General features: G+C 41.5%; 3 protein-coding genes across 9 annotated transcripts; 1 reads left to right on the forward strand and 2 right to left on the reverse strand.

Annotated features, from left to right (window-relative positions):
* The first annotated feature begins 126 nt into the window (after nt 1-126).
* Nucleotides 127-1,132, forward strand: LOC6533228 (ribosome maturation protein SBDS). The gene is made up of 2 exons (XM_002093918.3): nt 127-336; nt 420-1,132. Exons 1-2 carry the CDS (start codon nt 206-208, stop codon nt 1,045-1,047), a joined length of 759 nt encoding a protein of 252 aa, XP_002093954.1. The 5' UTR covers nt 127-205; the 3' UTR covers nt 1,048-1,132.
* A 133-nt stretch (nt 1,133-1,265) lies between these two features.
* On the reverse strand, nt 1,266-3,618 carry LOC6533229 (IST1 homolog). 6 transcript variants are annotated; one of them, XM_002093919.3, is made up of 5 exons: nt 3,339-3,618; nt 2,538-3,276; nt 2,202-2,252; nt 1,851-1,913; nt 1,266-1,577 (listed from the first exon to the last, which is right to left on the reverse strand). In XM_002093919.3, the coding sequence occupies exons 1-5, from the start codon at nt 3,518-3,520 to the stop codon at nt 1,359-1,361; spliced, it is 1,254 nt and encodes a 417-aa protein (XP_002093955.1). In that variant the 5' UTR covers nt 3,521-3,618; the 3' UTR covers nt 1,266-1,358. The 6 variants fall into 6 exon arrangements, with proteins under 6 accessions (XP_002093955.1, XP_015049853.1, XP_039229441.1 ...); XM_015194367.2 differs by lacking the exon at nt 2,202-2,252; XM_039373507.1 differs by lacking the exon at nt 1,851-1,913 and having other exon boundaries at nt 1,266-1,541.
* A 133-nt stretch (nt 3,619-3,751) lies between these two features.
* Nucleotides 3,752-10,241, reverse strand: LOC6533230 (radial spoke head protein 3 homolog B). Of its 2 annotated transcripts, none has more exons than XM_002093920.3 (4): nt 9,925-10,241; nt 5,151-5,241; nt 4,645-5,060; nt 3,752-4,575 (listed from the first exon to the last, which is right to left on the reverse strand). In XM_002093920.3, the coding sequence occupies exons 1-4, from the start codon at nt 10,128-10,130 to the stop codon at nt 4,053-4,055; spliced, it is 1,236 nt and encodes a 411-aa protein (XP_002093956.1). In that variant the 5' UTR covers nt 10,131-10,241; the 3' UTR covers nt 3,752-4,052. The 2 variants fall into 2 exon arrangements, with proteins under 2 accessions (XP_002093956.1, XP_015049855.1); XM_015194369.2 differs by lacking the exon at nt 9,925-10,241 and adding an exon at nt 7,119-8,292.
* Nucleotides 10,242-22,427: the final 12,186 nt, after the last annotated feature.

A 22,427-nucleotide genomic window follows, 5' to 3' on the forward strand; every position in this document is an offset into this window, starting at 1 on the left:
CTCGAATTATCTTTGCTCAAAAATGAAAAACCTATTTTAGACCAGTTGAAAATTTCATCATATGACAATTCACAGGAAATTTCAATGATTTCACAACTACGGTGAATAAAATGCTTAGTTTTTAACAATTTTATCGTTTGCTTCGATCGAAAGTGTTTTGGTTTAGTTGGCCATCTCTAATTCCGCAGCTTTTATTTTAATAACAATGTCCAAAATATTTACGCCTACAAATCAAATACGCCTCACAAATGTCGCTATTGTGAGGCTCAAAAAAGGAGGCAAGCGTTTCGAGATCGCCTGCTATAAAAATAAGGTCCTTTCCTGGAGGAGCAACAGGTAAAAGTCGCTAAATGCAACACGTGCACATTGTGAAATGCGTTTTACCTATATTTTATCGCTTTATATTCCTATTCCCATAGCGAAAAGGACATTGATGAGGTCCTGCAAACCCATACCGTGTTCACCAATGTCTCCAAAGGACAGGCGGCCAAAAAGGACGAGCTGCAAAAGGCCTTCAACAAAACAGATGAAACCGAGATCTGCAAGGAGATCCTGAGCAAAGGAGAACTGCAGGTGTCGGAAAAGGAGCGCCAAAGTTGTCTGGACACCCAGCTGAATAGTATAGTTAACTCTGTGGCTGCATTGTGTGTAAATCCAGAGACGCGTCGTCCATATCCCGCCTCTATCATCGAGAAATCTCTGAAGGATGCCCACTTCTCCGTAAAGATGAACAGGAACACCAAGCAGAACACCCTGGAGGCCATTAAGATTCTCAAGGACCACATGCCCATCGAGAGGTCACGCATGAAGCTGCGGGTTAGCTTCGCTGGAAAGGAGGGCGGTGGCAAACTCAAAGAATCGGTGGTCAAGTTGGCCAACACAGTGGAGCACGAGGAATGGGACGAAGCTACCTTGCACTTAACTTTGCTCATAGATCCTGGCCAATATCGTGTCATTGATGAGCTGGTGAGGAACGAAACGAAGGGCAAGGGATTGCTGGAGCTGCTCGAACTGAAGGAAGTTGTGGAGAACGAGGAAGTCTTCTAGAAAATACAATCCCTTAAAAATCTTCTGTTTTTCTTTGTAATATTGTTGATATTTATGTGAAACATAAAGATGATAACACACACAATTGAATCTGTTATTATTTTAATCTTAGCTTCATCTAAATAAAATCATTAAGATTGCGATAATGAGAAGCAAGTTTCAAGGTTGAGCGGTTCATCTGACCAACTACTTAATGCAAAATACAAAATGATCAATAGTTCCTTAGATATATATGTGATTATTTATATAGAACAGGACAGAGATTATAACAAATATACTGTAGTATTAAAAAGGTGATCAGCTGCCCAGTTTTACTTTCGCTTCTTAAGGTTCTCGAAGCGACGTGACAGGTCATCAAAGTCAATCTCTTCCTCGTCGTCCTTCTTCTCGGCACCTGCGCCCGGAATATCCGGCAGATCATTCGGGACGTTGGGCAGCGAGGGGAAGTCCAGCGCCGGGGGAGCACTTGGCAGCGTGGGATTACCCGGTGGCAGCTTGGATCGGGGTTGAGGTTTGGGTTTGTTGGCATTCTGCGAGTGGAAAAGAAGATAATTAATAAGTGACTTAGTAAATTAACACTAACAAGTTGTGCGAAACCTTTTTTTCTGATTTTAGAAGCCATTTAAAATTAAGTAAATAAAATTTAGATTGTACAAAATTTGTGTTAATCGGGGTTTCATAAAATAATTCAGTTAAATTATAAGTAAATTTCGGTTTGTAGAAATTTTCAGAAAATATAGGTTTGATGCTATCAAATTATTAATAAAGTAGGTGCTGGATTTGATCAAATCCAATGTCCTGACCTGCAGATTTACGGGATTAATGGAGGTGTAACGCGGCGGCGGATCATTTTCGGGTTTGGGGCGCTGTTAGGCAAAATTAAAGAAAAGATAAGGCAAATAAAAAATAAAAACACTGGCATAACAAATCAATAAGGAACATCGAGACTAGCGAAGCGATAACAGTGGACAGCAAGCTATGAATCATTTGGATGACTGGACTTACACGCACAGTGGGACGTCACACAGAGATAAACAAGAGTGGAGGAGGAGGTGGAGAACCCATAGTAGCGTTTTTCATTTGTTTAGTGATGTTGCAGAACGATAAGCGAGTTAGTTGTTGGTTTAACAGCATTCTACACAGAGATAACCTACCAAAATATTCTCATCCGGGCTGCCCGAGCCATCCGTATTTTCCGCTTCACGCTGCAACAGCCCAAGATTCATGCAAAACATGCCAAAGCATAACTATTAACTATTCTCCAAAAAGGATATATACCTTTACTGCAGTTGCAATCGAATGTATTACTTAATGGGGCCAATAAATAATTATGTTAGTAAATGCGTATATCTAGCTTACTAGCTTATCTTGGAAAAGTTAGTCTGTGAAGCAGCTCAAACTAGTTTAAAACTACTCTGATTGCAACTGCATAAACTATAAATATCCAATTTCCACTAAACTACAATGAGGCGTTAGAAAAGTATATTTACATTGATAAAGTTGGTGTTCAGATCCTTCTCCTCGGCGCATTTGGCAGGCAGGACTGCAGGCGGTGCCGGCTGATTGGGTGGTATATTGTAGGCAAAGGGCGGCGGTGGCTGCACGGGATGCGGCACAGCATATGCGCCAGCTGGGGCTCCACCTCCTCCGCCGCCACCTCCACCGAAGGGTGGGTAATTGAAGGGCTTGGCGCTCGGTGGCATTGGCATATCGGGCAGTGCTGGCATAGCCGGATAACCAACAAAGCCCATTTGTGGCGGTGCAGGACCACCTCCGCCGGCACCACCACCACCACCACTCAAGTTGTTCCGATCCGAAAGATCAATCAGATGCGGCTGCGGTGGGTGATCCTCCTGCATGACCTGCGGATCCGGTTCGTACTCGATGTTGTAGTTCTTGGCAATGGCAATGAGGTAGTTCTCCACCAAAAGCTTTGGCGGTGCCTGCAGCGTGAGCTTGTGCATGAGTTTCTCCGACACATAGTGCTCCCCAGTGGCGGTTCTCGATTGCTCGGCGAACTGTGGCCCGTATTTGGTCACAAATATGTCCGATATGATCTTCAACTCGGCTATATCGCTCTGGAGGCGGGGACACACCCAAACCAAGCTGGCCACCGGCTCGGCGATCCCTGTATCCAGCTCCTTCATCTGGGTGATGAGGCCGAATCTGGCGAGCAACAGGTCACAGTACATCTCCACCATTTCCATTGCCTCCACCAGGTAGTCCTCCCTATGAATGCAAGTAGATGGTAAATGCAGGGATCTCTATGGATAATGTATTCCAGCACCCACCTTATGATGTGCTCCACGCGAATCCGCGCCCTCTCCGTTTTTCCCGTGGCCAAATAGTCGGCTATTTCCTTCCTGGACTTTTGCGTCAGTTCCGCCTTCTTCTTCTCCAGCAATTTGAGGCGATTGAGAGCCAATCGAAGATTGGTCTTCAGTTTGTTGTAGTTGGGGCCGCTGGAAAACATCTTCACTTCACCCTGGACAGCCGAGTTAGTAATGAAAACAAGGGAATTTGTTTAGTGGTGATTCATTAATTTAATAGGGAAAAAACAATGTGACGTCACGTACAGTGTGACCGTGCAGGCAGACCATGAAAATAACAGCATCTGCAGGAGATGGTAACATTGAAAATTCCAATTGGTTTGAATAATTGTAATCTATTTAAACTAATTAAAAATATTTACAAAAATGCATGGTTCGGCTTATTTTGTTGAGCTTTATTGGTTGAATTTTTGGTAACACAAAAACCTTTAACAATTATCAAGTTTACAATTTGCCATTCGATTCCATTTCGCCGCCGCCGCTGTGCAATTGTGTTTGGCGCCCAGCTTCGAATCCTGCGGCGAATTGAGTTCTTCGCCAGACACAACAACAAAGTTGCAGCCAACCACGATTTCATAGCAGGTGTGTGTTAGTGTTACACGTGAGTGTGTATGCGTGTGTGTGTGGGATCAGGATCCCAATCGAAATATGAACTAAGAACTCGAACGCAATCACTTAGAGATGAGGAGGCGGTGGCGGCGGTTCGGGGCACTGCTCCAACTCCGTTTCCGATTCGCAGGGACACGCCTCCATCTCATCGATGGCGCAACCCTCCTCCTCACAAATACCCGCATCCGGTCCGGATGGTTCCGATCCAGGTTCCTTGTAGCCGGCATAAATCTCGGCACGCTGCTTGATAATCTCCTGAATGATGGCGGTGAGGATCTCGCGTGAGTCCACAATATGACCCACTTCCTCGGCCACCTCGGCGGACAGCCATGGACAGACGCTCTTCATCAGCTGCTCCTTCTTGACGGCATCGCTGGCCGGCTCAATGTTCTCCAGCACCTCCGGCACCAGGCTGGCAATGTGTCCCTGGAGCAACTTGGCCGCCGTCACACTCTTCTGCATCTCAGCGTCCAGCTCCTTGGCTATCGCATCCTGGCGCAGGCGACGCTCCTTCTCCGCCTGCAAGCGCAACTCCTCCGCTTCCAGGCGGCGCAGCTCGGCCAATTCCGCCTCCCTCTGGGCCAGGAATCTGTGGACAACAATACGCCATTATTGTAATCTGAAGAATTCGCGTGTAGTGATACACGGTGATACATACTCTTCCTGTTTGCGCCGCAGACTGGCCAGTTCCATCTCGTGGGCCACCTCCAGCATACTCTGTTCGATGCAGGCGTCCACCAGGACATCGATGATGGGCTGCGCCTCGGCATCGAAGTGGAAGAGTTCGCCCTCGCCAATCTCAGTGCCCACATCCACGCCCACCTTGGCCGGGATGAAGGGCGGCGTTGGCGGCTTCTCGAGGAACAGGTCCGTCTGCGTGTCGATGGAGAACTCCGGCGGACGCTGCACCAACTTCTCCAGATACTTCTCCGTCTGTATGGTCTCGTGCTTTCGGCCCTTGACCGGCGGCGGAGTGCCCAGGACATTGCGCTGATTGCGACACTGCATCGTTCGTTTGCGCAACAAATTGCGGCGCCTCAATTCGGCGCCCTTGTCGAAGGGATCCACATCCGTCTGGAGCGGAAAGTAAAGTGGATTAGTCGCGGGTCAGGGCTGCCAAAGAACTGAGCTGAGCTGAGCTGGGCTGGCTCCGATGGTACTTACCACCAGGGAGGCGTTGCCGAAGTTGCTGCCCTTTATGACGCGACGGTCGTACATGACGTTCTTGTAGGGCTCCGGCGGCGGTACGATGGGTCTGCAAGAGGAGCAAATGGCAGGCAAGGAGTTGCCCAGGTGGGAGCCACCAATTAGTAAGCCTCGACCCAGTTCAACAAACTGCTCATGCAGAAAAATGGATGCATACTTGTACAAATTTCGAAATGAATATGATATATTTATATAACCTTACCATGCTGAACATCTGTGTATTTCTATATGCTTAATATTTATTAAAAATATGAATTTAGTACCTATTAATTTATAGCTTAAATATTATTTTTTTCAGTTTCAGTGCACTTTGCTTTATTACCCAAGACCCAAATCTGTTGCACTATGAAGGCGATAAACATCAAATTTGTGCATTTCTCGACGCCCTCGCAGGCCGCTTGTCAGGTCATCTCCGATTCGAATCAATTTGGCCAAAGTTCAGTACACTTTTGGGTCAGATGTGTGAGGCCAGCACATCGAGTTTAAAGCCTTAAAGTTAAAGGCAAATCCGAGTCCAGTTCGTGGTGGCTGAGTTATTTATGACTTGCTAATTTATATGTATTGCCCCGCCAAGTAAACGGGCAAACAAACATTTCTTACCGCATATCCACATATGTACATACAGATTGTTAGTCGAAGGAGGAGTATATAACATTGTGAGACATTGCACTAGAAGAACTTGGCACCTGAACTCGTGACCTATGCAAATTCGCAGCTACTTTTGGCCCACAAACCGGAAGTCACATTGAAGTTGCTGGCGAATGTCTAACAACATTTCTCTGGGTCTGGGTCTGCAGACCACGCCAATCGGCAAATGGAACGAGGAGCACTTGGTGTGATTTCCTTATGGGTACTACTACTGGGGGATATGAACTGGTCGAAAATCTAAATTGTTCAGTTTATACACCATTTGGTATAACTACATATGTCCTTTACAGTTTATTTCTGTCCTTTAAAGCTACTTTATTTAAACGTTGAGTGATATTTCATAAACGTTGAGTGATATTTCACGTTAAGTGATATTTCATAAACGTTAAGTGATATTTCATAAACGCTGAGTGATATTTCATATTCAGTAACCCAAAAATGATGGCCCATTTAGCAGAACAACATCCCATTTGGGCAAAAAGAACGCCAAACAGGACATGTTTTTGTTTTTTTGTTGTGCCATAGGTGTCCTTCTTCGCTGGTGTGGTAATTGAACGTAATATCCCTCCATTTGTGGCACTATTTTTTCGCTGTTTTTCAACCCATTGTTGTTGTCCACGAAATCTTGATTTAAATTATTTAAGCCCTGAGCTGGGAATATGGGATATTCTTCGCTGGCACGACACATTCGAGGGTCCTTTTGTCCGTCCGTTTGCTCGCATGTTCTTTTATGCAAGGCAAACGAGTTTCCCCATTCGAGAATGCGCTAAATAAATTAATAAAACCGTTCAGGGAATTTAGAAAGTCCAAATGTTATTGGAAAAGCATTTCTAATTGAATTGTAGAAGAGTTAATTGTGGAAGTGGGCGTATCATTTTATAAAAACTTTGCTGATCAAGAGCCTTCTGTTCTATTAGTAGGTCCCTGTTACCGGATGTTAGTTAGGCTTATACAAAATATAAATATTCTAATAAAATATAGAATATTTTAGTTATCATTTTGAAGAATTAAGTTCGGAGCTCTTTAAACCCCTAAACCTTTTTGTAATTGAATTGTTGGGTGTCAATCGATAAAGGCAGTGCGAACTGAAATGGGGAGCTTAGTTCTAGTTCCATTGCAGAATGGCAGTTTTGGTACGTATTACTCATTTGAATTTATGGTAATATATTTTGGCCCACTTTGCCTTGGTCAGTTGTTCGTCCTTTTTTACTTCCCACCTTTTTTTTTACTACCAACTCCAGCACCCATACCATTTTTGGGGGTTGGACTTTTTATTACCTCTTGTCGCTGCTGCTGTTGTTGTTATTATTGTTGCTGTTGCTGTTGTTGTTGTTGGTGGAGCGACGCTGCTGCAGTTGTTGTTGGAACTGGGCCTTGGTGATGTGGAGTCCACCGGCGAGGGACTGAGAATCGTTGCGGGCGGACTTGGAGGCCGCAGCTGTGGCCGCCGCCACTGCCGCCGTGGCACGCACTCCATTCAGCCGGGTGGCGGTCACCTTCTGCTCCTTGCTGTCGGTGCCGGGCTCCTTGGCGAAATATCCTTGGAGTATCATGGGATATGAGGAGTAGGCGTAGACATGCCGCCGCAACATGGCGGCCGGTATCATTTGGACTTCATGGGGCGGTGGCAGGAAGATGCCCTGCGGCACTGTGGTCTCGAAACGTGGTCGCTGGGCCATCGCTGGATCCATCCAGGCGCCGGAACTGGCGCTCTGGCGACCGCCGTAGTTCTGCTCCTCCGGCGTCAGGAAGCGCAACTTTTGGCTCAGCTCATCGGCAAAGCTGCGCACCTCCTGGTTGCTGCGCGAGAAATGGGATCGCTGCGGGGGATTTCCAGCTGGCTCCGCTACATTGTGATCCTGATCCTGGCTAATGCCCGCCTCTCGTCGGATCGGACGCACGATTGCCTGTTGGGGTCGCGATGGATAGGAATCGAACTCGGGCTCCTCGGAGGGCTGGTGGCGCAGCACCGAGAACGCGTTGGTCACCACGTGCTGGAATTGGTAGGGACTCTGATAGCGCTGGACGTTGAAGGCGCCGGCGTTGTAGTTGGAGCTATAGTTGGTGTTCGAATTGGAGCTGGACGAGACGCGTCCTGGTGCGTAGGGATAGCTGCTGGCAAAGGAGAAGTTCTGCACGCGATTCGGTCTATTGTCGGTGTGGTGCTCCAGTTCTGGCTTGAGTTCAGGATGTGAGTGTGCTGGGTGCTGCTGCTGCTCCGTCTCTGGCATGGTCTCCGCTTCCCTCTCGGTTATCCCTGCTCCCGGCCACCGGTCACCTCGTTCATTATAAATAGCCACCACACGGTTCTCTCACCCGCCGCACCGAAAAAAGTTAATCAATATTTTTCTGATATTTTTCCCTTTTGTGTGCCGCGCTGGCCGCTCAGGTGTTGCTTGTCGTTGATTGCTTGATTTCTTGATTTCACCGCGGAACACGTACCGCACGGCTCGAATGGCAAACGCCAAATGACCAAAGGACTCGCAGGACTCGTAGGACTCGTGCTCGGACTTCGACTTCGGATTCGGCCCGTGGTCAGCAGTCGTCGTGCAGACGAAGAAATATATCGAATTTGTTCCATTCGAATTTTGTTTTGTAATCATTTTTAGGAAGCTGCATTTAAGCTTTTACTTCAAGGGATTTTTACAATAAAAATACGTCTTAATTTATTTTCCGCGGAATTTAGAATATCTAACATTTTTTTGTAGATTTTTTCCGAGTGTATCTGGAGGTTAGCGTCGTAGTTTGAGCCACCTGATGGGCAGGTGTTGCAATAATAATGCGAACTGTTAACAGTCGGTGGCATTGGCATGGCCAAATCCACGTTCCCAGGAATTCTACTTTGCATAAGAGCTTTTTTCCACCCAAGTAGTTTCGCTGGGTCTCCAATTAAAGGTCCTGCCCGGCGGTGGACCTTGAATTCCATTCGTTGGTGTCCACATTTCCTGTCACATTGTTGGAGATGACTTCACGCATTTCCCTGCCTGACATTGAAATTGGAGGTGGGTGGTGGTTCTATTACTTGGAACACCTCCCAGCTAATGTCAATGGCCAAGGTCAATTGCTTGGACGGCCTGATAAGCGGAATTCAACAGGGAACTAGCATAATTAAGTGGATTTCTTAGCACTCAAAGGAGGCACTCTCGTCTATTTTACTGGCAATAAGGAAAGGTCAGTAAATAGATGAAAGATTATTGTAACTAGAATTGGGAGGAATGTATCAGAAGTCCAAGAGCTCAATCATACGTGTATATGATTAAATTCATTGATTGACCTTAGAGCTTCACGAGAAACACATAAAAACTCTGTAAATTTATCCTCATCCTAGTTACTAATACATTTAATGATGGAAGGAGAACTTGACTTCAACTTGGTATAGTATAGTTATACTACCGAGTTTACTGTGTTTTTATCATATTTTGGGATCATCCTTATACCCCGTTTGACCTTAATCCGACCCAAGTCCAGCCCCCGTCATTATCTGTAGTCAGATATATTTGTATACCTTTATGATAGTGCGTCAATTTCTAGTTTTGAGCGCTCAACGACTTGCACACTCCTCATAATTTCCCCTCGAATCGCCTTCAATGTCCTGTGTACTCCATCCATTGTTTCGCTTCGGGACACGAATGTTTCTATTCACAATCGTACCGAGTTTGCGTGTCCTTTAGTTGGGCCATTGTATTGACCATCACCCGAGCACGGCGAGCGTTTAATAATTTATTTACGCAATTTATGACTTTCGTTTTTGGTCTTGGATTCCATTGACCCCAGTGGGGAGACATACAAATGTGTCGAAGAGGCCCATCGAAGGCGTTACGAAAAGCATTGAGATACCCTTTAGAAAAAGAGTTATATCCCTGATGCTTGGATGTTTGATGTTGGATGATGTTCACATCTTCACCCCATAAATGATTTCTTTACGATTTACTTAAGCTAAGTCTAATTGAATTGCATATGTAGTTACTTAATATAATTATAGGCTTATGTCTAAAGCACTAGGTACTCAATATACCCCACTGTTTCACTCCAATTACAGGGTGAGCTTGGGAAATTCTTTGGGTGGTTTCTGTTTGGTACTCACTTGGGGCAACCTTTGATTTTGATCGGCTTCGGATGGCTGGCCCACCAAAAGGCCTGTTTGCATGGTGGCGCTGGACAAGGATTCTCGTGCCATTTGAGCTGCATCTCGGTGACCTCGGTTCCCTTGATGCCGGAACTGAGGAAATCCATTCCAGAGCTTTTGCCCCCACCACTGGGCTTGTAGTCCCTCTTCGGGATCGTCGGCATTGCTCACTTTTGCAATGTTACGTTTTCGAGGTTTTTAGAAACTTACAATATTTATCGGGTAAAGGTCTACCGCTTGCCGAAATTATGTGTAAAAAAGTGATTTATTTAGGTGACACATATTTACAGGAGTTCTCTGCCTTTTGTTTATATTTCTTTTAAATAAATTATTAAATATTTGTATTTCTTTGGGTGTTATTTGACATTGGTTAGAATTTGTATCCAAAATAAACAACGACGGCGGAATTTCCTCAGTTGCCATGGGAATTAAAAGTCGGCATTGTTAAACTGTTGCTGTGAGGGGATGGGTTTTTGGCAATGCGACTTCTTCCTCCTAACACTCGATATATTTTCTATCGGTATATAGATTTGAATATTTCCTGCAATTTTTCCATTAAGCTTTCCCTTAGCTTACATGCGGTCACTACACTTTCCCATATATTATTCACTACTAACTATCTTTCAGTATGAGGAATCTATATTTATATCTCCGCAGCAAGACGAAACTGAGGCAAATCAACTTTCTCAAAGGAGCTTTATTAGCTTTAAGCTGCCATTGGCCAGATTTGAACAAGGACCAAAATAATCATTATGGTATCCCTGATTTTTTTAAAGCAATTTATTTTTTGTTCTCTCAATTATATGTACATTATTTAAAGTTAAAATAGTTAACACATGTTACAAATATCAAGCAAAATAACCAAGCAATCGAACTGTGTTCAAAAATTGAGATTCTTTTTTTTTCACATTTTTTGCAATTTTTGATGATGATTTTTGAGTATTGGCCTAAAATCGTTTTCCTGTTTTTTGCCACTATAAATATCAGTATTTTCATCATAGCATTCGAAATATTGGTCCAAATATGGAAAGTCATACCTCGTTAAATTCGTAATTAAATTTCCAATCAAACTGTGTTTTCAAAAAAAAAAAAATTTTTTCTTTAAATTTTTTTTTGTAATTTTTGATGATGATTTTTGAGTATTGGCCTAAAATTCGAAATATTGGTCCGAATATGGAATGTCATACCTCGTTGAGTTCGTAATTAAATTTCCAATCGAACTGTGTTTTCAAAAAAAAAATAAATTTTTTTTAAATTTTTTTGTAATTTTTGATGATGATTTTGGATTTTAGCCGAAAATCGATTTTCTGTGTTTTTGCGACTAAAAATATCAGTATTTTCATCATAGCATTCGAAATATTGGTCCAAATATGGAAAGTCATACCTCGTTAAATTCGTAATTAAATTTCCAATCAAACTGTGTTTTCAAAAAAAATTAAATTTTTTTCATATTTTTTTGTAATTTTTGATGACGATTTTTGAATATTGGCCAAAAATCGTTTTTCTGGTTTTTGCGACTAAAAATATCAGTATTTTTATCAGAACATTCGAAATATTGGTCCGAATATGGAATGTCATACCTCGTTGAGTTCGTAATTAAATTTCCAATCGAACTGTGTTTTCAAAAAAAAATTAATTTTTTTGTAATTTTTGATGATGATTTTGGATTTTAGCCGAAAATCGATTTTCTGTGTTTTTGCGACTAAAAATATCAGTATTTTGATCAGAACATTCGAAATATTGGTCCGAATATGGAATGTCATACCTCGTTGAGTTCGTAATTAAATTTCCAATCAAACTGTGTTTTCAAAAAAAAAAATTATTTTTTTTTAATTTTTTTTGTAATTTTTGATGATGATTTTTGAGTATTGGCCTAAAATCGTTTTTCTGTTTTTTGCCACTATAAATATCAGTATTTTCATCATAGCATTCGAAATATTGGTCCAAATATGGAAAGTTATACCTCGTTAAATTCGTAATTAAATTTCCAATCAAACTGTGTTTTCAAAAAAAAATTAAATTTTTTTCATATTTTTTTGTAATTTTTGATGACGATTTTTGAATATTGGCCGAAAATCGTTTTTCTGTTTTTTGCCACTATAAATATCAGTATTATCATCATAGCATTCGAAATATTGGTCCAAATATGGAAAGTTATACCTCGTTAAATTCGTAATTAAATTTCCAATCAAACTGTGTTTTCAAAAAAAAATTAAATTTTTTTCATATTTTTTTGTAATTTTTGATGACGATTTTTGAATATTGGCCGAAAATCGTTTTTCCGGTTTTTGCGACTAAAAATATCAGTATTTTTATCAGAACATTCGAAATATTGGTCCGAGTATGGAATGTCATACCTCGTTGAGTTCGTATTTAAATTTCCAATCGAACTGTGTTTTCAAAAAAAAATTAATTTTTTTTGTAATTTTTGATGATGATTTTTAGCCGAAAATCGATTTTCTGTGTTTTTGCGACTAAAAATATCAGTATTTTGATCAGAACATTCGAAATATTGGTCCGAATATGGAATGTCATACCTCGTTGAGTTCGTAATTAAATTTCCAATCAAACTGTGTTTAAAAAAAAAAAAATTATTTTTTTCACATTTTTTTGAAATTTTTGATGACGATTTTTGAATATTGGCCGAAAATCGTTTTTCTGGTTTTTGCGACTATAAATATCAGTATTTTGTTCAAAACATTCGAAATATTGGCCCGAATATGGAATGCCATACCTCGTTGACTTCGTAATTTAATTTCCAATCGAACTAGGTTTTCAAATAAATTAATTTTTTTCACATTTTTTGTAATTTTTGATGATGATTTTTGAATATTGGCCGAAAATCGTTTTTCTGGTTTTTGCGACTATAAATATCAGTACTTTGATCAGAACATTAGAAGTATTGGTCCGAGTATGGATTGTCGTACCTCGTCATATATTCTACGCTTCGTAATATTACATGTTGAATATTATTTCTTACAGTAAAATATACATTCTACATTTGTTCTACTTTTTTGTTTTACTTTTCGGCACTGCTTGCCGAATTTACTTCGAATTCAAGCAGTTTTTAATGTTCTCATTGTTTCATTTATTTTTTTGGTTTTTATGAAATAATTAACAGTAATAATAAAAAACATTTATAAGGTAATTTATTTCGAAACTGTTATTATCGATGTGTTCATAATAGTTAGTAGTAGGATTTATACAATTACCAAAATTGTCTATCTGCAGTGGGGACAAAAATTAGCTTTAATTCCTTGAAATTAGAATGACTTTGAATTTCCAAACAATTTATCACCGCAGAAGTTAAATCGCTTGCCATTACTTAAAACGTTTCGATGTAGCCACGCCTGAATCGAATTTCCCTGGAACGTGTCATTTAATTAGGTTTTCAAGGCATATCATACATATCTCGAACTATCGAACGGTTGTCATTTGAATTAGACCCCCTTTTCCGTGCGAGTTACACAGAATCTTTTGTATGGTTTTGGCTATTCATTAACAAATAATTCAAAGGACTTTCGTCTTCGGACTGGACAACAATGACGTGGCTGTCAACGATGACGTTTCGCTTTATGCGGGGGTGATAATTGTGTTCGAACCCCTTGAAAACCCCGGAAAATGCCTAATAAGATCACAGAGGCAACAGTCCACATTCGATAAGTGGCCATGACGTTTGACATTTGCTGTGGCCCTCTGGCCATTTAGCCAGGTCAAAGGTTAATGATGGCCACACAGGCGACAACTGGCGACTGAGATCTTGTCCAGGCAATTTCCTGATCATTTGCTCAGATACGATAGGCATTCTGCGAACTCACTGGGTAAAAGTATCCCACTGAGTTTGTTGGCTTGTTGTCAAACAAATCATTTACTGCGGATCCTCGATATTCCTCAAGATATTACTGATATTACCGTGTAGGTGTGAGCTGCAATTTTCCCAGGAAAAAGTACGTCCAGTTCGAGATTTGATTAATTTATTACCGCTGGTCGAAGGGAAAGTGATCTTCGGGTTCCTAACGGTTGCGGATCGTAAAAAACACTCGGTAGACACAATTGTTGAATTATCTGCGGGCTGCTGTTGTGGGCACTTTTTTTATGAGTTATTTATGTGCGGCTGTGGCGCCAACAGGATCATAAAATAGTTATGGGTAAATCCGTGAAAATAAATGTAAGCGTTATCCAAGAAAATATAGAGTGGCCTACATTCACCACATTAGTATTTTCAATCAGATTAGGGGAAACTAGATGTCAAAGTAGTGCTATTAAAATTTTAAATTGAAATAAATCGAATTACTAGCCTATAAAGCGAAATTTTTAATGGATAAATGGATTGATTTATTCTAAAGTTTTTTCTTATTGTTATTATTTACTGTGACTCTTAAACAAATAAAAATTAAACTGGCTTAGGGTAATTAAATGTATATATAAATCAAATACAAAGTACTTAAAGTGAGTTATAAACAAGACTTGATTAATAGCCATTTTTGCAAGAATGGTCTTAAATTGCCAGCAAATATATCTGCGGAAAAACTACATTCTGGCCCTCTCCAAAACCCTAACCGATAAACAAACTCACCCAAATTAAAATAAATATAACCATTTTTCTCCTAATGACAAGCCCCATATATATGAAATGCAAAACACGCAAACATTTTGGTTGGTTTTTTGGGAATACAAGCTTGCATGACTGAAATATTTCCGAGTATTATTGATTGCTGACATTTGGAGCATAAATGGCTCTTTAACTTCCTCGTCGTTCTTCGCCTGACAAATGTGCGAGGTAAGTGAAAATGTCGTTTCAGTTGGTTTTAGTTAGTTTTAGTCAGACATTAGACATTGCCGCCCCTAACATTTCGCCATTCGGTTGACATTTGTGCGTTTAATTTGCATTTTCGTTGGCGACTTGATAAGAGCAAAATCCGTTTGCTTCCAACCGATCGCTTCCAACTACACGGCGGAATAATTTAAAAAAACCCGAGCGAGCTTTTTGTTACCTTACATACTGATACACTGATACACACTTAAGGGAAATAGAAAATGAAATAAAAATAAAAACGCGATCAGACGATCGTCAACAACAATGAGAATGAACAATATAAATGGTCGCATCGGAATTGCTAATTTGCTTTTCAGTTGACTTGGGCTTGGGTTTGTCTCTTGCTTTTTGTTTTTATTTTTGCTGATTTTTTGTTGTATTTTTTTTGTATTTTGTATTTTTTCAACCAGGGTTCCTGGTACGCTTGACCCTTCCTTTTGGACCCCCAGTGGACCCCAGAATAGCCGGCCGATTGATTTTTGTGCGACATTTTTGACATGCGGATGTGCCATGTTAACGAGAGGACAACTGTTCCCCCTTTTTTCCACCTTTTCGCCTCGAGTACAGCTGCATTTTGGGTTGGCATTCTCGGGCAACTCGACCGACCCGCAACAAATCCTTTTGCACATTTACAATAAACTGGATTCGACCAATGCTGTTTGCGGTTGAAGAGGAGGCTTGGCCCTCCGTTTTCAGGGCAAGTGAAATGCTTGAAAACCGCAGGAAATTCGTCGAATTTGCCATGCGGTAAACTGAACTGAACTGAACTGAGGCAAGTTTCAAATCCTGGGGGCAGCAAGGATTTCGGGAGCTGCCCGAGTCCGAGTCCTTTGTGTGCGTTGGCGTATGCATAATTGATGCGAATGTTTGCGGCAGTGCTCGGGCTTAGGAACCCAAAACCAGAAACCATTCCTCATAATTGAGTCGCCCTCACGAGCGAGGAATAGTTTCTTACCCCTTACCATTCACCCCTTACCATTGGAAAAAAAAGAAAGAAAAAATAGCAAACTTCATTGGCTGCAGCTGAGATTTTTTTCGTCTGTCAGTTGGAAAATGAAATGCAGTTGGAAAAGCCGCAATTTTTCAATTACATGCTGTAAAGTTGCTCTGACAGGGTTGTGATTCTCTCTTTGGCTAATAAATATGCAGATGATTAGAGTCTGGTGATAGGCGTTAGAATCACAAACTGTATATACAAAGCAGCTAGAAAAAGTTTTTAAAGTGAACAAAAATATTTGTATAGTTTATAAATGAATGTAGTATTTTCTCTTATATCTGCTTATTGCAAAGGTTTTTCGAAAGGTTTCACTTTCTCACACAGTCACATAAATAAGGAAGGGATGTTATGACTCGAAGAACCGTTAGGCGCCACCTGTGACAGCCTTCTCCCGTTTCAAGGATAACAACAGAATCTCCAGGATAAAGATCTTCCTGCTGGGCACACTTTCACTCTCTATCCCTGCTTTCCAGACAGTTTTCACCTGAATTTACCTGTTACACACGTGCAAAACTCTCCGAGTTTACCTAGAAAAATTGTAAACAACATTGTTTTTGGGCGTCGATCGTAATCGATCTTTTGGCTGCTGGCTCTGTGTGTTTTGCCTCATAACTCAATTAGCCAGAAAATTTCCAAGGACTACCTACCTACGTGTGGTGTTAAAAATGCGAAGATCTTTATTAGCCGAGGAAAATCTGTTGTGGCCACACTACAAGGCAATTGGGAGATGACTTCCGTTTTCCCTGGAAGCGATCCGAAAGGTGTGGAAATCGCTCTTCCTGTTGCCAGTTGACTTTATCGGGAACAAGTGTTAAGGATGCGCGTGACCGGGACCCCGAAATTTGGTCACGTAGCGGGTTAAGAAAATTCAGAAGGGTTCAACACATTAAGCCTGAAGAAATACTTTTACAGTATTTACAGTATTGGGATTTTTACTTTAGATTAAGATTGATTGATATGCTTAATCACAATAAATAGTTTTGTAACTCATTAAAAATGTTATTTAACTTTCATAGGCCAAAATCTTACAGCAAGCGGAAGTTGCTAAGCAAATCATCATATTCATAGAACAATTTGATGCTATTCGCCAACGATTCGACCTCCACTCTTCTGATTTATCCTCTTATGAGTTAACGATTGCCTACAAATGGTTGTTTAATGGCCCACCCCTTTCGGCTTATGAGCAATAGTATTCCAATATCGGGCGATACGATCTCACTTCATCAAACTTTCAACAGTCATCCACTTCACTGGCAATCCATTGTTTATTGTCAACATATTTGCTTCGCCATTGAAGGAGCATATTCCACAAAAGACATTTTGTGGGCCCATAAAAATCGAGAAAACTATGAAAGAAATTAACCAATCAATGGAGTTTTATGGAATTTTTTCTTTGTTTTTCTTGGGTGGCGCTGCGTGGGGCCCTCAACGAATCGGACCTGATTCATAATATTTAACAGCTTTTCGTAGTTCCTTGGGTTTTATTGGCCTTATTTATTATATGTTTTTGGGGGGGTTACTAATCGATAAAAAGCAACTCGTTTTTAATTATTGAAAATACTTCTTATATATTTTTAATGGCTGGTAGCTGGGCGTACTCGAAAATGGTTAGACAACTTCATAAAACGAACCCCCATTTGCCGGAATAAAATTCGGGAATATTTATTACATTTTTTCGTTAGCCGTTTGCTGGCAAACAAAGGGCTGTACACAGGAAGTTTGGATGGGTCTAAAAAAAAGGAGGAAAAACAAACCATATATCAATGAAGTTGTCCTCGAACGTGTGTCCAGGATGCGTTTAAAAAAGAAATCCCTTCCGCTCGCGCCGCATTTTTCGATTTCTTTCGCTGGCCAAATGAGCTGGACTTCCGTTGCAACGCGTGCGGCAGTGCCACGCCCCCTTGGCCGCCCCGAATCGCAGTTGATATATCTATCGTTAGATACAATGTAGCTGTATAGAGCTATATAGATATATATGTATCTATTTGGCTGGACAGCAAACTATGCTAATCGTTGGTATGCCAAATCGAGTCAAGAACTCGTCTAACCAAGGCGACGCCATTTGCAGCTTCACACTTTTTTATTCGAACCAATTTTTATGGGCAGGCGTGCCAAATTTGTAAAAATGCGCCAAAGAGACAGAGACAAGTGTAAAGCTAGATCCCAGCTCGCAGCTCCTCTCATCGTGGTTATACATAGTTATACATAGTTGTCGCTTGCCACCGCTTCAGGTTGTTGTCTTGCATAATGGCCAATAGACCTGGCCAGCCAGCCAGCTAGCTCGCTGTCTCCATAATTTGTGCAATAAATCAAATGAATTTCACTCAGAAAAACAATCGAGAAACCGAGAAACTATCCATGAGGAGCTGGTGCTGGAGATGGAGGAGTGACTTCAAGGCAAAGCCAAGCCAAGTCAAGTCAGGCAATAATTATTAAACAAAATGCCTTGGCAACAATCAAAAGACCAAAAAGCATATCAATAAAAGTCGCACACGCAAACAAGCGATTGACACGCAAAAACACATTTAAAATTGATTAGCCCGGGCCGGGCTGAAACCGAAATCAGAAATCGAAATATCCAAAACACCAAATTCCTAATACCAATCTCTAATCCCAGCCTCTAGAAGACGTCTAGACTAACCGAAAACCCCCTGCTTATCGCGTGGTGTGACATTCGCCCGCGGTGCGATCTTCTCCCAAATCCCAATCCCAAATTCCAAATCTTGCCATATAACGCAACCATTTTAAGCGGCTTTATAATTTTATCTGCGTGTGTGACGCGTGCTATATGGCCAGCAATCACACAATTATATTTTAGCCAGTCATTTGGAACATTAGTTAAGAGCGGAGTATTAGATGGGATCTGAAGTCTTAAAGGTAACACGTTTGATACTCTTAAAAAGGGATTTAAGCTGGGATTTATTTTATTAACAAGTATAACAAGAATATATATCTCTATTTATAGCAATCATAAAATATTTTATATATTTTTCTGATTGATATTTTCCTATAACTTTTGGAGTGGTTATAAAATGAGGATTATTTAATTACATTTTTTATATATATTTGTATGTTAAATTTCTCGATAACATGCAAATGCCCCCAAGGTGTGTGTAGAGTATTTGGTAACATGGAAAAACCTGAGGCTGTATCTAACTGATAAGCAAAAATGTTCAACTCGCCGCGGGCTTTCCGAAAATACCAACATAAATGTATCGGATAGAATGTCTGCGCATGAGTTTCACTCTCAATTTCTCGGGAGGATGGACGGATGGATGGATGGCTGGATGGATGGATGCCGAAATGGATCGTTGGATGGCTGGATGGATGGTTAGGTGTGGATTGAGGAGGGGGTCGTAATTATTGGGTCAGCGTGCGTCGTCATAACAGACGCATCAGGCAAACCAAAAAAGGCAAGGGCAAAACTAATTTCAGACAGCCAGGCCCTCTTGCGGGCAATTTCCAGTAAAAGCAAGTCAAACTTTTATAATACTCTCCATGGCATCCGCATTTGATTTATGAGCATTGATCAATTTGATGGATATTTTTGGCAAAACTGAGCCGATCGATCCGATCGGATCGATGTACCACCTTAAGGGCTTTCCAAAAAATGCTTAAACCAATTTTTACTTAAAAAAAAACAAAAAAAAAAAGAAGAGAGAAACCAAAACGCCTAAAGAATGAGCAAGCTTAATTAAACGGAATCTCTTCCTGGGCCCCAGCTTCTTCCGTTCCAACTTCACTGCCCTTTCTGTTCGACTCCTGTGTTTTCCGATGGATCGTCGTCTTCCTTCGATTCGAATGGAGCTTCAATGGTGGTCGTCGCCCCAGAGACACGATAAACGCGTACAATTGTTTGCACTTAAGATTTTTACACATGATTCAGTAGCCAAGAAGACCCGAGAGTCCCGAGATCCTGGCAGTCATGTCTGCATATGTTGCACTGCCACTCGAAATCGAAATCAGAGGCCTGGAGTTCGGGTTCAGGCCCAAAAAGACCCAGTAAGACCCACAGCCAACCAGCCAGCCAGCCTTCATTCGGCGGGGTCCGTTCTATCAGATGCAATATTTGCTAACGAATAAATTGGCATTTCACAAGTTGCCCCTGACAGACGGTCGGTCTGTGCCACCAAACTGGTTGCTCGTCTCGTCTCGTCTCGTCTCAGCGCTGTGTCTCCTCAATCCTGAATCCATCCAGGACGGAATCCGGACCCAACATGCATTGCAATCATTTTTGTTGAATCTAAAATTGACGCATCTCGGCTATGACTTCGTCATTCTTCTTCAGCTTCTGCTTCAGCTTCAACCTCAGCTTCATCTTTAGCTTCAGCTTGAGGTTCAGCTGCATGCCAGTGGAATCAGAATCAGAAACTTAAACTGAAACTGAAACACAGAAACAGAGGGCAGCCGAGGAGCCCTAAGTTGGCCCAACTACCGTGTTACGCGATGCTGGCTAAAATGGCCAGCGCGTCGCGCATTTTTCGACGACATCTGAATCTGATTAGAGCCAGAAGGCAGCTCGTCCTCCGTCTTCGTCCTCGTCCGTCCATCGCTCCAGCTTGACGTTGGATGACGGGCGGCCTCCACACAACCACTGCACCACAGCAGCACCACAGCACCACCATGGCACCACTGAGCCACCGAAGGCACCGCTGCAGGCCCAATTCGCAGGAACAGACAACGAGGGATCCTCCATAATGTACAGTGGTTCGACATCAAAAATTATAAAAAAAAGTGATAACAACTTCCTCTTTCCATTGTGGTTTGAAATAAATATCTTAAAATGTTCTTAAAATAACTCAACTATTGGAAATGGCTTTCATAACAAAGTTAAATTATTATTTAAATTATAGCTCCACTGTGCTGTTGTCTCAAATTTTTGTGTGGGGGTTGCTGGCTGTCTTTACCAAGAACTTAAAAACCTTGTGTTATCCCACCAAAAGAACACTTCCGTTAGTGCTTATGCTTTAAACAATATTTTTTAAGCCATAAATTGAATTTCATTGTCAACTCTAAGATTCGACTTGCCTTGAAACGGTCAGTGATTTTTTGCATGCTTTTTGGCCACAAAAATTATTTATAAAAGAAAACAAAACACTGAAGACAAAAGAAAAATGCAGAAATCTACTTTTGGCTGCCACGTTTTGCACTTTGCATAAATTGTGTGAAGTTCGTAGCTTATTCAAGAGTATATGTATGTATGTATAAAGCCCACTGAGTTCGTATCCTGGACGTTCCATAATCGTGTCCTTGTACAACAAAAGCAATTGCTACTGTTCGCCGCATCGTGGGCCACATCATGTGGCATATATCATGTTGTCGTAGACATGGCGATTGCCACGCCCCAACGCCCGCTCAAAATGTTGAAAAACTGACAAAATAAAAAAAAAAAAACTGAAAAAAGCGAAGAAACTGCCTCGAATCTGCGCCTGCGCACCGCCGATCGTCTCGCAGCGTAAATTTGCATAAAATTATGCAAAATCATGCAATGCGCTTAGTGTTTGTTGTCTGTCTGCGGAGCTGAGTGCGCTTCGTTTTATGAATGGAATCGCCTGCAGATTTCGCAGTTTAGGGGATGTGGTTGTGGATGTGGATGTGGATGCGGATGAAGATGGGGCTTCCAATTCGGTTGAGGATCGGATCGGATCATCGAGCGAGTTTGCCTGCTTGCAACTTGTTGCCGCTGTTGTACATTAATGAAATTTGTTAGTATCACGACTTTTATGCCTGTTGCCTGCCAAGTCCGCTTTTGTTTCTCGACTTGATTTTGATTTTCAGCGCTGCGAGCTGTGCCTGGTGTCATTTGCATTACAATTCAAATATCTGCACATGTTTATGAAGCGTTTATGATGCGATTATTCCATTTTGGGCTACGCTTAGATTTGGTTATAAAAACCAAAAGTTCAGGCAAACATGGCTTTTTTTTCGATACGGCAAGTCATGGTCAAGCATTGGTGGAATAATTTCATTTTATCTTGCATAATATAGTAATATTTCAAGAATATTTGAGTAACAAAATTTTAAAAGTATAAAATGTTTAAATACATATTTTCAACCATAAAAACCTGTTGTACACCCCAACTCCTTTTCTCTACGATTGAAGTTCATTAACCCAAGTGACATTCCACCGTATCCTGCCATCATTCTTAAGGATCATTCTCCTTACAATAGCCATTTGAGAACTCCCACCAGTACCTTCGTCACTCTGCGTGTTCCTGCGACAATCCAATTGCAGCACAAGGGCCGTGTCAATCAAAGTTTTTCCACAATGTCTCGGCTCGACGCATTTAATCGCGATTTTTAACATATCGATCTACGTTTCTTTGTGAAGAGCAGAGTTGTGGAGCTGGGAGAGGGGGACTTCGAGGGGGATAAGGATAAGCCCAAACTGGGTAAGCATTTAGCCAAACGATGATGCGTATCTGGTTAGCGCTCTGGGATGTGGCCGGGATGTGTTGGATCTGTCTTTGGGGTGTTCCATCAGTCGGAGTGGCGAAAAAAAAAACCTATTTTTGGTTTAAATGCTGACTTTTTCGGGTTTTATCGCATTACAAAACAGCAGAGCGCATATCTCTGTTACGATCATACCCACACAATGCGTGGAGTTTCGGTCCTGGGATTTGGGATTGAGGCTTGAGATTCGGATAC

Source organism: Drosophila yakuba, chromosome 3L, assembly GCF_016746365.2.
Source record: "Drosophila yakuba strain Tai18E2 chromosome 3L, Prin_Dyak_Tai18E2_2.1, whole genome shotgun sequence".
NCBI lineage: Eukaryota > Metazoa > Arthropoda > Insecta > Diptera > Drosophilidae > Drosophila > Drosophila yakuba.

Excerpts from the sequence above, each read along its gene's own strand:
- LOC6533228 (XM_002093918.3), top strand. The coding sequence starts at position 206 with ATGTCCAAAATATTTACGCCTACAAATCAAATACGCCTCACAAATGTC. Across the intron at positions 337-419 it reads CTTTCCTGGAGGAGCAACAG|CGAAAAGGACATTGATGAGG; the intron begins GTAAAAGTCGCT and ends CTATTCCCATAG.
- LOC6533229 (XM_002093919.3), bottom strand. The coding sequence starts at position 3,520 with ATGTTTTCCAGCGGCCCCAACTACAACAAACTGAAGACCAATCTTCGA. Across the intron at positions 3,277-3,338 it reads CGCGTGGAGCACATCATAAG|GGAGGACTACCTGGTGGAGG; the intron begins GTGGGTGCTGGA and ends TTGCATTCATAG. Across the intron at positions 1,578-1,850 it reads TTAATCCCGTAAATCTGCAG|AATGCCAACAAACCCAAACC; the intron begins GTCAGGACATTG and ends TTCCACTCGCAG.
- LOC6533230 (XM_015194369.2), bottom strand. The coding sequence starts at position 8,071 with ATGCCAGAGACGGAGCAGCAGCAGCACCCAGCACACTCACATCCTGAA. Across the intron at positions 5,061-5,150 it reads TCGGCAACGCCTCCCTGGTG|ACGGATGTGGATCCCTTCGA; the intron begins GTAAGTACCATC and ends TTTCCGCTCCAG. Across the intron at positions 4,576-4,644 it reads CTGCGGCGCAAACAGGAAGA|ATTCCTGGCCCAGAGGGAGG; the intron begins GTATGTATCACC and ends TGTTGTCCACAG.